The sequence below is a fragment of the Alexandromys fortis genome, unplaced genomic scaffold (assembly GCF_014885135.2).
Source record: "Alexandromys fortis isolate MF-2015 unplaced genomic scaffold, M_Fortis_MF-2015_v1.1 scaffold_221, whole genome shotgun sequence".
In the NCBI taxonomy this organism is placed as follows: Eukaryota; Metazoa; Chordata; class Mammalia; order Rodentia; family Cricetidae; genus Alexandromys; species Alexandromys fortis.
The window spans coordinates 1,391,787-1,405,713 of record NW_026068096.1 but is presented as its reverse complement, the minus strand read 5'-3'; the positions used below and the strand labels follow the sequence as shown (position 1 = coordinate 1,405,713).

Sequence of the window (13,927 nt, the reverse complement as noted above, 5' to 3'; positions counted from 1 at the left end):
ATAACCATCATGAACACAGTGCAGGTTGCAGCCCTGAGGAGTATCTTGGTACCTCCAGCGTGTTGTCTCCTGCCCAGATGTCACCTCACTCTTGGTCAAGAGCTGGCAGGCTGAAAAAAAAAAAAGCTGGCACCTTTAAATGCCAGGCCAGCCAGGGCTACACAGTGACATCCTATTTAAAAACAACAACAATAACATTAAGAAATCAAAGTTGGGCTGCAGTGGTGGTGCACACCTCTAATCCCAGCACTCAAACTCAGGAGGCAGGAGGCAGAGGGAGGTGGGTCTCTGTGAGTTCCAGGACAGCCTGGGCTACACAGAGAAACCCTGCCTTAGGGGGAAAAGCACTAATTTTTTTCCTAACTCTGATGTGTATCCCCACCCCCGCCCAGGGCTCAGCTACTGGCCTTGTAGCTTCTTCACTTGGCAGAAACTTCCAGTAGCTTTGGCAGGTGTTCAAAGCCAGAGGCTGCGTTGAGATGCTGGCAGTCAAGCGGTCACCTCTGCCCTCCCCCCAGGGCTTTGGATCTGGGCTGATGTAGCACGTTGGAAAGAAAGTTCTGGGAAGGGAGGTGAGCAGTGGGGAGAGCCTGAAGAGTCAGAGTGTCACAATGCCAGGAGTCCAGGGTCGCCTCAATCAAGAGATTAGGGGAGAGGGACTGAGGAGACAACTCAAATTACCACAGTGTGCTTGTAATCCCAGCACCAGGAGGGAGGCAGATCCCTGGTCAGCAGCTCCAGCCTCAACCCTGAGCTGAGCTAGAGAGCAATGGTGTGAGGGGCTGTGTAAGAGTGCTTACTACTCTTGCAGAGGACTGAGGTCCAGTTCCCAGCATCCACATAGCAGCTCACAGCTGCATGTAATTCCATTTCCAGGGGACCAACGCCCTTGTCAGACCTCTGTCGGACCTCTGTGGGCTCCTGTTGGCTTATGATGCAAAGACATAAATTCAGGCAAGTACACATTTTTTTAAGTTAAAAAATTGAAGCGTGAACTGAGTGTGTGGTGGCATATCTTTAGTCCCGGCACTCGGGAGGGAGGGCAGGGGATCTCTCAGAGTTCCAGGCTGCCTGGTCTAGAGGGAGATTGTGTCTACAAACATCACAGCAAGACACTAGCTGGGCTCTCGCCAGGTATGCAGGGAGTCCTGGCATCCCAGCACTGGCAGAAAGGGACAGTGTGGGGCTGAAGTGTGGGGTTTGTCTGGAGTGTGAGTGACTCCAGGAGTGAGATTGTGTTCACGGGGTCTGAAGTACTTAAAGGTGTGTGACACCCCCAAGACACAGGTATGTAGAAGCTTGTGGGGCCTGCCCCGAGAGTCATCTGATGGACAATACCCGAGGAATGACCCCAGAATGCTGCTAGCCACCTGTATGCAGGTGCACACCAGTGAGGGGGGAGCATGAACAACATACAAACAAACCAATAAAGTAAAATAACACAAACTGACTAAACTGGGCACTTCCGGCTTGGGCACTTGGCTGGGGTGGGGGTTGGTGGTGTCTCAGCAGGAGAGCACATCCCCTCACGCCCTTAGCCCTAGGTTCCCTGCCCCATCTCCAAATTAAGAACTAAATATGGAGAGCTGGAGAGATGATGCTTCTTAACTCAACCATGGCTGCTTTCCAGTAGACTCGGGTTCAATTCCCTGCACCCACACAGTGGCTCACAACTATCTCAACTCCAGCCCTAGGGTTCTGGCGCCCTCTTCTGGCCTCTATGTACACAGCACACATACAGTCCTTTGACATTCACCCCAGTGCCCTGGAATTAAAGGTATGTGACCCTGCAGGACACCTTGCTGAAGCCAGCACATAAGTGCTCTTGACACTTCAGGCTTCACATATAATAGTAAAGCTAAATTTGGAGAGTCCTTTGATTCACTTGAAAATGGCTGCAGGAATCAGTGTTGAGGATCTCTCCCCTCTGATTAGTATAATGCCATGGGTCCCAACCCCAGGACCAGATACTTAACTACCTCCATGTAGTTCCACAATATCCCATCATCACGAGAGGCCGTATCATCATGACCCTTACCCCACAGCTCCCAGCACATGGCTTGTACAGTTGGGAAGGACTGGAGGGTGCCCCATGCACCTGCTCGGGTGCAGAGACTCCATCCCCACCTCCTGGGACAGCGAGGTGCCCTTGAACCACCTAGTCACCAGACTGAGCCCTCAACCACGTTGCAGATTAGGAGCAGGGATCCATCCCTGCTCTCAAGGCACCTGAGGGTCTTTAGCCCAAAACCCACCACAGGGTGTCCCACCAGAGGTTGTACTGTCTCTTGGCCTGTTGGGGCCACCGGTGACTTAGAGCCTAGACACAGGGTGCCTTTCTTTGGGCGGCTAGGTCCTGTGGGGGAACAGTGTCACCAGGGCAGGACTGGTCCTGTCTGATGGATGCAGAGCTGCCCAAGGAAAGCAGGTCTCACAGTGGAGGGTAAGATGGGAGTCCTCTCATTGGTGGGGCAGCAGGGTGACGGCATTCCAGAGCTGTCTACCCCAGGCCAGTGGGCTCTATGGAATGGAACCTCGGGGAAGCCACACCTGCATCCCACCCACAGATGCTGGGGTCACTAGTCCCTGTTCCGGAGGAAACTTACCAACTCCGGATCCTCTGGGGTGGCACAGGTCACTACAGTCAGTACCAGAGAACCCAGAACTGTCTACAGTTTGACCCACACAAGAGTGGCAACTTTGTTGGAGGAGGCTGCCCTGGTACAACCCAGTGACAGGAAGGGTGGTCCTTGTGGGTGAGGACAGGCAGAGGCACCAGCTCTTAGCCTTGGATGCTGTACAGCCCGGAGGAGACCCTGGTGTGCTCTGCAGAACCGTTGAAGGGTCTGATGGGTGACCCCACAGGCTCAGAAGCAGGTGAGTCCCATGGCTTCAGCAGCGGGCACTGTGGGCTCACCAGGCACCCTCGTTGGAGCTGTGGCTCATGGAGTGAGAGGTCAGAGGCTGAGAAGTCCCTACCATAGGTTTATTGAAGGAAACCGAGTTCCTGGCTGCTTGCTGGCCCTCAGCTCTGGGAGGCTGAGCAACCCGAGACTGGCAGCAGCCTAGACCCTGATCCGACATTGAAAGGCAGGAACCAAAACCTCCCTCCAGTGCCCAACAAAGCTTGTAGCTCCTTGGTGTCCTTGGTGCCAAGCAGGGCCTGTTCCTATGATGAGGACGCAGGAAGGTAGCGATGAGGCCACCTCCCAAGTGGGGCTCCGACCTTCAGTTTTCAGTGTGGGGTTTCTTGCCAGGAAGCACAGGAGCAAATGAGTCCAAGGCCCACAGGGGGCTCCCTGCACTGAGACCCGGCAGCTGGAAAAGGCCCTGGGAAGAAGATGGAGGCTTGCTGCCTGCTGCCTTGGCCTCCACCAGGTCCAGGCAAGGCTGAGGGAGGTCTGCAACCTGAACTTGGCCGGGACATCTGGAAATGGCAGAAGGGAAGTCATTAGCAGCCTGACTAGGGAACGGGGCGCCGGCACCCTATCACCCTGTCCTGCACCACCTGCGCTAGACACGCTCAGGCTCTGGTTCATCATCTTCCTCATCTTCATCTTCATCGTCCTCAGTGCAGGCCTTGTCCAGTGGTGCGTCCCCGTCACGGGCCAGCTCCTCCACGTGGGCCAGCATGTCGGCCATCAGCGCCTCTTCCAGGCGTTTGCGCACCTGCTGCACCAGCTCCTCCTGCTTCCTGGGGACATACACTCTGACAGGGCACACGGGCACGGGCGTGCCACCACCAACCCTTCCAGAAACTCCACACAGCTTCCCCATCAGCTCAAGCCACGGCTGGTCTAACATTTTCAGCTTCTCACATCTAAGCTACGTGGAAGCCACAGGCTACAGTCAGCTGCAGGCCCACGTCCACACAGAGCGGCAAGTGCTGGACCTTGGAGCCACTATGGGACCCAAATCTAGTTCCACAGGGTCCTGTCTGTCCTGACCCACCCTGGTGTGAGGCAGGAAACCCAGGCAAGCTCTTCAAGGTCCAGGGCCTCTTGTCCTGAAGTCTTGCCCCAGGGGATCAAAGCCACGTAAAGTCCTCCACTTCCCTGGCCATTACCAGCCAAGCCTCGAACCCTTCCTGAGGGTTGTACTCAGGCCCAGCCCCGCCCCACCCAGCTTGTCAGTTTCTTGATTCTCCCAGGCCTGTGGTAGTCATGGTTACTGAGCCAAGATTAAACCTCACTGTCTTACCCAGGTCCCACCTGACCCCAGCCATTCTAGCACATTCCTGTGCTAGAACCGAGGAAGTTGCTGGTCTGCCCTGCATCCCCGCCATGACTAACTGTGAAAATTGGGGGTGGTGGTGTAAGGGCCACCAGTTACCTGATGTCGTCATCAGTCACCATGAAAGCTTTGCACAGTGGCTGCGCAGTGTTCAGCCACACACCAGGATTCTTCTCCACGGCTGCAGAGAGCTGGCCTGTGATGGGTAGGGTGCTGGTGTGCAGTGCACTGGCGATGGCGGACAGCAGCGTTTCATCTGTGCAGCCCGGGCCCACCCCTGCGGAAGGACAGTGTGGGCAGGATCACCTCACAGGCTAGCCTCTGTCAGAAGACAAGAAGGCAATCCAGAGGCCCCACCAACAAAGCCTGTATCCCCAGGCAAAGGCTTCTGAGCCTGAGGCATGCCAGGGTCCCACAGAGTCTAGAGGGATGGCTAGCACACAGTGCTTACTATTATTATTCCAGAGGACCCGGAAGTACTTCACAGCACCCACATCAGTGCTCACAACACACTATCTCCAGTCGCCGGGTATCTGATGCCTTCAGGCCTCCGTTATTTCGTGCATGCATATGGTACAAATAAACCCGCACAGGCACACACACACACACAATCTTTAAATAAACAAAACAAAAAACCTCACCCATTTTATCAACGTCCAGAGGGCAGCGGCTACCCGCCCCAGCTTACCCTGCAGGCCCTTGGGCAGGTCCATGGTTCTGACAAGCTCCTCGGCGATGTCAAAGGCGCTCAAGCCACTCAGTTTCTTCTCCCAGAACAGCTTTAGGGAGAGAGGCAAGGTTACAGGAAGCAGAGGTAGGCGGAGCCCTGCCTTGACCCCACCCATCCAGACCAGCCTTCAGGGGCCCTAGAGGTGTTTACAAATAGGGCTGAAAAACAGAGAGGAGCCTAGGCTTTTATTACGCTGTTTTGTTTTGTCTTTTTTAAAGAGGCTTTCTTACTGTGCTTAGCCCGTGTGGTTCTCTCTAAAGAGTAAATGCGATCTTAGCCGGGGTTGCAGCTCTGGGGCAGGGCGCTTGCCTTTCTCGCTCATCATTGGCTCCCTCCACCCCTAAAGGAGGAGCTTTAGTACGAAAACTCGAGGTTTCCAACAAGGGTGAGCCTCACCTGCCTCGGCTGGTCCACCGCCTTCTGTGGGTCGCTCTTCACCTTATTGCTGGGGTGGTTGGTGATCTTTGTCACGGGTTGCTTGAAGATGGATGCAGTCTGCCGTACAGGCAGTGCGGTGTTCAGGTCAGGCTTGCCCTGGGGGGAGAAGACTCTGCAGCGGGCCGCTCCGACCAGGGTCCATGGAGGGTTGGAGGGGGCAGGGAGGCGTTTAGCCAGAGCCTGAATGGTGTTAGGTGGGCGATCAGGCGGGCAGATCTCCCACCCACCAAACCAAATGCGCGCCATGCTTCTGCCAGTGGAGGTACTGACTCGATGGCGATGGTGGCTAACCCGGGGGCCCGCCCCCTGTCTACGTCACCGTCCTCACCTTGACCTGGTTGGAGGAGTCGTAGCGCACGCGCTGGCGGCTCTTATTCATCTTATTCATCAGCATTTTTCCCGTGCGGAAGTCGAAGGTGCTGAGGTCCATGGAGCCGCCCAGGTAGCGTGCCAGCTGTGGCTTGCTGCGGAACTTCTTCCCGCTGGGGCTGCGGGAGGGAGGTTGATCAGCCCGAGCAGGACCCACCCTCTACCCACCACCCTTGGGAGGGAGTGTTCACCATGCTTCAGGGTTTCAAGAGGTCTTGAGGAAAGCAAGCAGTAAGAACAGCCCTAAAAAGTTGGGCCTTGAGCTAATACATGTGATAAAGCCCAAAGGGGCCTATGAGGGCTTGGAACTGCCTAGGCCAGAAACCAGTTCTTGCTCCCCAGAAATCACCAATACAGGGTTGTATTTATTTGCTTATTTTGGGGACAGGTCTCATGTAGCCCAGACTGGCCTCAAAACTCACTATACAGCCAAGAATTCCTGATCCTGCTGCTTCCAGCTCCTGAGTGGCCATCGCCTGTTGCTGAAGGTAGGACCCATGACTTCAGGACTACACTGAGTGAACCCCAGCTTTTTTTGATTGGTTTTAAGACAGGGTCTTTTTTTTTTTTTTTGGTTTTTCGAGACAGGGTTTCTCTGTGGTTTTGGAGCCTGTCCTGGAACTAGCTCTTGTAGACCAGGCTGGTCTCGAACTCAGAGATCCGCCTGCCTCTGCCTCCCAAGTGCTGGGATTAAAGGTGTGTGCCACCACCGCCCAGCTTTAAGACAGGGTCTTACGTACTTCAGACTAGCCTTAAACTTGCTGCCATCAACTCCCAAGTGTGGGAATGGCACGCGTGTACGGGCATGTTCTCCTGAGCCCATGCACACAGGACAGGGGTAGGTCTGACAACCCCTAACTGCCCCGGCTAAATTCTGTGTCTTCTGGAAAGTGGATCCCACCCAACCTCGTGCTAAACACTCACAGAGTCAGAAGATGGGGGCAGCCTGTGTAGTCCCAGATGCATAGCTCACCGCACGCTGGAGCGATACTCAGCCAGGAAAAGGAGCAAAGCTTTGACATACAATATGCAGGAGCTCTGAGGACATCATACTCAGGCATAAAAGGCCACACCATGGGGGGGGACCCCATGGATAGGGAACGTTCCAGAACAAGTAGATTTGTTAGGGCTAGAAATGTTCTGGGATTGGTCTTACAGTTGCATAATCTTTGTTATCAGTAAAGTCAGAAATGGTGACAGGCTGGCTGTGGCACAGTGGTGAGCGTGCACTAGTGAGTGCTCTAGCGTGTGTGCAGCTCTGGGTCCAACCAGTCTCAGCCCCGCAGCTGCAGGGAGCCTCTGCAGGCACAGGGAGCCTCTGGTAGGACTGCTTGGCACTCGGGCAGTTGCTACATTTCACTGGCAATCACTGTAACTCTTTATAGCTCAGATAGTGTTGTCTGTTGGGAACCTCGTGCATGTGACTGTCCTGCCCAAACAGACAATGCCCCAGGTATACTCAGGATCCTAGAGCCCTTGGAATCCTCTGCCAGGAGAGATTCCCCAGTGTGAGGAAATCACAGCAACAGCTGGCCGGCGGCTTGGCATGTTACCAGTCTGCAAATCCCAGCATGAGGCATCCTAGCCCATACTGCCTGGAATCCCAAAACCACTGGGTTAGCTAGCACTGAGCCCACATAATGTACCAAGCTTCAGATCCAATCTTGTGGACCCTACCCAGGCTCAGGACTTTGATTGGCAGCTGCTTAAGGGGTGGGAGGGAGCACGGGGTAGTGTAAGGCGAAGGCTTCCTGATCCTGACTGCACTCATTTAAAAATGATAAATGTTCCACAATCATATTTGATGGTGACCCCACCTGTCTGAGCATGCTAAAAGCCCACTGCCTCTTAATGAGCGAATCTGGCATACAGGTCAAAACATATCAACAAACCAGGCAGGGTGGCACATGCCTCTCATTTGAGGCTGAGGAAGGAGAGTCCCCAAGTTCCAGGCCAGTCTGAGCTACACAGCAAGATCCTGTCTCAAAAATACAAAAGAAACTCAAGTCAGAATGGCTGTGGCAGCGACTTCCCATGTGGGTACGCCCTGGTAACACACTGTTCCTGAGCGTGGCTCTGCAGATCCCAACACAGAAGTCTATTGAGAGCTTACCGAGGGAAAATGTACTGAACCCACCGACCGGGCAGCTCGAGCTTGCCCTCAGCAGGCAGTGTAGACCTGCAGTAACACCAGGACAGGGTTCCAGGCCTAAGAGTTCACATGGTGTCCGGCTGTGTGAGGAACCGGGCAGAATCGTGACAGTGATGATGTTATGCACAAATGAGTTGGATGACATTTGTAGCTATCCTGGGGCAAAGGAGGACGAGACAAGGAGGATAACTACAGCCTGGGGACAAGGTGGCTTTGGACCACCTCCCAAAAGAGGAGGGGCACAGGTCCCAACAAGCACCAGTTATGTTTCTCACCACTCAGTGCTTTAGACAGAGGTGGTGACAGCTCAGCTCTCTAGCGGCAAGGCCGGCTGCAGGCTGAGGAGAATTTTGAGTGCTCCAGGAAGAAGGTAGCAGACTTGAGATCGTGGCTTAAAGGACTCCAGAAGACAGAACCCCCGGGGTTAACAAGCTCCAACAAGGCTGGGCAAGTCAGGGAGAAGGGGGCGGGGCCGCATGCACATGTGACCTGGAGACACCATTTGCAGCCCCCCTCAGACCTCTGTGAACCAAGGGCCTTCTTCATTTCAACCCAAAGGGAACCTGAGTTGGTTCTGGTTCCAACCTTATCTAAACCCGTGACTGTACAAGAGCAAGGGGCCAGCCGAGTCTCCGCACAAAGCACCCATGCAATCCTGACTGAAATGGGGGAAGGGGCCAGTTGCATGCCTGAGGCCCAGGGTTTTCACTACCGCAAAAAAAAAAAAAAAAAAAAAAAAGAAAAAAAAAAAGCCGTGGGTTGCAAGGCAGCCTGGTTTCCGTAGACTACTACCTAGACACTGCATCAAAAAAAAAAAAAAAAGTCTTGGACACAAAAGCAACAAAGGCTAAATGTTCACAGTACTCAGAAGTCACTATGGCAGATGTTACTTCTGGGGGAACGAGTAAGAGATGGCTTTAGAAGAACCACAAAAATGACATTTAGAAAGAAAAAGGCAAAAATACATAGCTGAGGGGAACCAGGCCACCTGGAGCAGTTCGCCCTGCTCCCCGGAACCCCGCTATGGTACCCGCGAATTCCCCTCAAGGGTCAAAGGGTCAGCCCAGCCCCCTCCCACCCCTGCTTCCCAGCGGCGTCTGGCCAAGGCCGGGCGCCCCTAGCCCGGCGTGCACGGTCCCGGACTCCGCAGAGGACAAAAGCTCGCGCCACAGGAGGGCGCGAAGCCGCGAGGCTGCAGTCGCGGGCGGCGCGCACGCGTACTGGGCCAGCGAAAGCCCCGCGTGGCGCACACGTGCTGAGTGACTGCAGCGCGGAGAGGCCCTCACGAACAGGAGGGCAGGCGCTGGGTCGGACGCACGCGCACTGAGCGGCGAGCCCAGGCTGGCGCGTGCGCACTGGCCACGTCTAGCACGTAGGACGCACTCTCGCACGCACGTCGCCCGGCCCAGACCGCGGCCCGCAGTAGGGGCGCCCAGGCCGCCGCAGAGGCCGCTGGGAGGCGCCCGTTGGGGCCCTGCGCGGCCGGCGCGCTCATTCACCTATAGTAAAAGACATCCCTGTGGCCGGCCGACAGCCCCGACCTCCTGGGCACTTCTTCCCTTTCCCAGCCCTGCGGGAGCGCCGGGCACTCCCACCTCTTCCGCTCCATCGCGCCCCGGCTCTCCGCCCGCCTCGGGGCCCGCCGTCGCCGATGCCGCCGCCGCTGCAAGTCGCGACCCCCAGGCTCGTCGCCGCCTCGGTTGCCTCCGCCGGCACCGCCGCTCGCCGCGGCTGTTCCGACCCGCGGGCCTCCGCCCTCCGCCCCCAGCCGGGCGCGCGCCGGCTTTGCCACCCGCTCGGCCCCCTCCCCGCGCTTCCCAGCCCCCGCTAGGGGGGGCCGCTCCGCCCACCCGCCCGCGCGTGGGGCGCGTCTGCGCAGCCGCAGCCTCGGCCACGTCCCCACGCGCTCGCAAGGCCCGCCCCGCGGCGGTGAGGCCAATGGGATCAGCCCGGGCGCCTCCGCGCCGAGCCGCCCTCGGGCCCCGCCCAGCTGCATTGGCAGGACACGCCCCGTGGCGGCGAGACCAATCGGCGGGGACAGCCAATCAGCGTGACGAAGGCGGGACCGCGCCCGCGCTTGCGCTCTGAACGCCTTAGGCGTCCTGCACCTACCTAGTCCCTTCCATGCTGCAACCGTTTCCGCCAGGCGGGCTGTCCAGGGGTCGCGCTCGCCTGCACCTGCGTAGTGTGCTTTTGGCGGGACTCCTATCTGTCTCTTGGCCATTGTGGCTGTGATCTGGTGCAACGCCAATCCAGTCCTGCTTACCTTGCGGCTCCTGCCCCAGCCTCTACACTAAACGTTTGGTTGACAGGCGAGCACCACCACACCCGGCTCCAAAAACTGTTTTTTAAGTTTATTCTTGCCGGGCGGTGCTAGCCCTCGGGAAACAGGGTTAGGCCGATCTGTGCGAGTCTGAGGCTAGCCTGGCCTACATAGTGAGTTCCAGGACAGATAGACCCTGTCTCAAAAAATAATTGTACTTTGCCTGTCCAGAAACATCTGATTTTCCCAGGCGAGTCTCTCAACCTGTAGCTCACCGTTTGCCTAAACTGGCTGGCCAGGGAGGTTCCCTGCTGGGCTTCCTGTGGGTGCTGACAATGTTCTCATGTTTGCGTGGCAAGCAGGTTACTGCCTCCTGCATTATTTTTTAAAACTAATAAGGCCTCTTAAGTAGCCCAGGGCGTTTCCAACCTTACAGACCTTGGGATGGCAGGTGTGTGCCACCACACTCAGAGCCTCGTCCTGTCCCCAGCCTGGTTTGGGACAGGCTCTCCCCCCATCGTACCTCAGCCTTCCAAGCATGGAAGACACAGCTTGACCACCCCTGAAGTCAAAGGTCACTCAAGCTGGCTTTAACTCCAGTCCCCCTGCTTGAGCACCCTGCACAGCTGGGATGCCAGGCCTGCATCACCAGGCCTAGGTGGGTTGTTTTTATTAAAGATTTATGTGTATGGATATTCTGCCTACATGTCCGTCTGTGCATCATGTGTGTCTGGTGCTCAGAGGCCAGGGGGGCAGGGAGCTCCTGAGCCTGGAGCACCGTGAAGTGCTGAGAATAGGTGTTGGGTGTCCCACAAGAACAAGTGCTCTTTACCACCCACCTTTTTTGAGACCAGGTCTCAAGTAGCACAGGCTGGCCTCTCCATGTATTAGACAGGTGGGTGCACTGTACTCAGGACTCTGAGACAAAGTCAGCGCACAGCCAACTCTATCGGGAACCCACAGGAAATAAAATACTTAGGTGAAAATGTGTACCATCGTGCCAGGACTGGAGCGTCCTTGGTTCAGCTCTGTGTTACCATACAGGAAGCCCTAGGAGCCATTCTCCCCCCCACAAACGCAGGCATGGCGGTCACACCTGTCACCCCCGCACTTGTAAAGTGGAGACAGTCAGGTAAGTTTAAGGTCAGCCTTGGGTACATATTGAGTTTGGGGCCAGCCTAGGCTACCTAAGACCCTGTTTCAAAAACAAACTAAACCTGAAGGAAGAAGCCCTACTATGCTGGGTGTGGTGGCCACAGGGGCCCTGAACACTAATTTAAAAGCCATTAAAATAGAGAGTGACTTGTTGGGCAGCCCGGAGAACAAACTGTGCTTTTCCATCTAGAAGCTCCTTAAGTGTGGTGGGATTTCTGCTTGCCAGCTCTCTAAATGCTGGGTGCTGAAAGGACCCTTGCAGTGGGGAAGCCTTGAGGACGAGGGGGAACCAGGCAGAGGGCACGAGAAGACCGAGCGTCGGAAGTGTGAGAACAAGGTTTAATGTACACCCATCAAGGCAGCCCAAGTGTGCATCTGCGCAGAGGCTCCCCGGGAGCTGCGGGACTTGGCCATGTCCAGCTTCCTCAGCATCCTTCACGAAGCTGAACTGTTCCTGAGACAGCAGGTGTGAGCCTGGGGAAGGGGACGACAACAGGTGTGAGCCTGGGGAAGGGGAAGAGGTCAGGTGAGCTGACAGCAGGTGTGAGCCTGGGGAAGGGGACAACAGGTGAGCTGACAGCAGGTGTGAGCCTGGGGAAAGGGACGACAACAGGTGAGCTGACAGCAGGTGTGAGCCTGGGGAAGGGGATGACAACAGGTGAGCTGACAGCAGGTGTGAGCCTGGGGAAGGGGAGGTCAGGTGAGCTGACAGCAGGTGTGAGCCTGGGGAAGGGGACGACAACAGGTGTGAGCCTGGGGAAGGGGAAGAGGTCAGGTGAGCTGACAGCAGGTGTGAGCCTGGGGAAGGGGACAACAGGTGAGCTGACAGCAGGTGTGAGCCTGGGGAAAGGGACGACAACAGGTGAGCTGACAGCAGGTGTGAGCCTGGGGAAGGGGATGACAACAGGTGAGCTGNAAGAGGACGAGGTCAGGTGAGCTGACAGCAGGTGTGAGCCTGGGGAAGGGGAGGAGGTCAGGTGAGCTGACTGCAGGTGTGAGCCTGGGGAAGGGGACATCGGGTGAGCTGACAGCAGGTGCGAGCCTGCGGAAGGGGACTACGTCAGCTGAGCCGAGCGTATAGGGAGCCAGCCCAGGGGCCCAGAGCTCTGTGAATGACCCCAACAGTGTCACTGAGCTGTAAGGTGAGGAAAGAGGACTAGGGACGTGATCAGTAGGTAAGGTGTCTGCCATAGGATGTGGACCTGACAGTCCAGAAAACCCAGATGGTTGGCTGCTGTAGCCAATCAGAGAGTAAGGTACAGATGACACGCATAGGTTCAGTTCCCAGCACCACAGAGAAGCTCATAACCACCAGGGACTCCAAGCCAGGGGTGCTGGAGTCCTCTTCTGGTCTCTGTGGACATGCATGCACACATACACACCTTGCAAAAAATGAAGTAGTCAGAGCAGGTGCCAGGACAGGCTCCAAACCCTGTCTCGGGGGAAAAAAGTTTGAAAAAGTAGAGAGGCAGGGAGATGGCCCAGTGAGAGGAGTCTGCTGTGCAAGAATGAGGAACTGAGTTCGAATCTCTGGTCCCTCATGAAAGCCAGGCACTGCTGTGCATGCCTGTAGCCCAGCACTTGGGAGAGAGATGGCACCAGACAAGCAGATTCCGGGGAGCTCCTGGTTGGCCAGATAACCTAGCCAAAGTGGGGGGCTCAGGTTCAGTACCCATCTCAATTCCTGGCCTTCATACCAGTGTGTGCACACATGTAAGTGTACACGTACACACACACACAAGTGGTCCACACAGGACTGCCTTGTGGGCATCAAACTTTCAACATAAGCAAAATAGCCAGTTTGCCGTGGCTCGATGAAGACAGTGTTGCATACCCTCAGCCTATCCCAAGAGGCCTGGGGCAAGGGACTGCCTCGGGCACCAGCTCCGAGCTAGGCCGCTAGCCAGTTCAGCAGCTGAGGGAGTCCTGGGTGTGGGAAGGTCTGAGGGATCCCCCGCTCTACCTCTTGGCTACCCCAGAACCCCCACCCCACAGCAATCAGGCCCAACACTCAGACTCACCAGGGAGATCCTGAGTGTGACGGGGTTTTCCTAATTATCCTTCTTAAACTTGCCATTGATGTAAGGTACCCAGTCCAGGATCAAACGCCAGTCTGTGGCCCACACCAGCCCCACGGCACCCACGGCACCCCACATGCTGGCAGTGGGGATCCTGGAGGGACAGAGGCAGTTAGACGAGAACACCCCACGCTGATGTCAGTCAAGGGCTTTCCCAGTGCTCGCCTACAGGGCACTCGGGAGGCTGAGGCAGGTGGATCTCTGAGTTCAAGGCCGCCCTGGTCTTCTAGGGCAGGCTCCAAAACTCCAAAAGTCATAGCTATACAGAGAAACCATAAAAACAAAACAAACAAAACAAAAAGAACTTGGGTTCTGGTCACCGGGCGGTGGTGGCCCACGCCTTTAATCCCAGCACTCGGGAGGCGGGAGGCGGGAGGTAGAGGCAGGCGGATCTCTGTGAGTTCGAGACCAGCCTGGTCTACAAGAGCTAGTTCCAGGACAGGCTCCAAAACCTCAGAGAAACCCTGTCTCGAAAAAACCAAAAAAAAAAAAAAAAAAAAAAAAAAAAA

General features: G+C 56.1%; 2 protein-coding genes across 7 annotated transcripts; both read right to left on the bottom strand.

Annotated features, from left to right (window-relative positions):
* Positions 1-2,965: 2,965 nt before the first annotated feature.
* Positions 2,966-9,773, bottom strand: Mbd3 (methyl-CpG binding domain protein 3). Of its 6 annotated transcripts, none has more exons than XM_050123355.1 (7): positions 9,422-9,773; positions 5,730-5,889; positions 5,360-5,581; positions 4,922-5,012; positions 4,333-4,510; positions 3,509-3,709; positions 2,966-3,427 (listed from the first exon to the last, which is right to left on the bottom strand). In XM_050123355.1, exons 1-6 carry the CDS (start codon positions 9,529-9,531, stop codon positions 3,514-3,516), a joined length of 957 nt encoding a protein of 318 aa, XP_049979312.1. In that variant the 5' UTR covers positions 9,532-9,773; the 3' UTR covers positions 2,966-3,427; positions 3,509-3,513. The 6 variants fall into 6 exon arrangements, with proteins under 6 accessions (XP_049979312.1, XP_049979315.1, XP_049979313.1 ...); XM_050123358.1 differs by having other exon boundaries at positions 9,518-9,768; XM_050123356.1 differs by having other exon boundaries at positions 3,509-3,694; positions 9,422-9,765.
* Positions 9,774-11,665: 1,892 nt separating this feature from the next.
* On the bottom strand, positions 11,666-13,514 carry Uqcr11 (ubiquinol-cytochrome c reductase, complex III subunit XI; the record flags this gene model as incomplete). The annotated part of the gene is made up of 2 exons (XM_050123445.1): positions 11,666-11,814; positions 13,362-13,514. A coding segment is annotated over one exon (123 nt), but the record flags the coding sequence as incomplete, so codon positions are not given.
* Between the last annotated feature and the right edge of the window lie 413 nt (positions 13,515-13,927).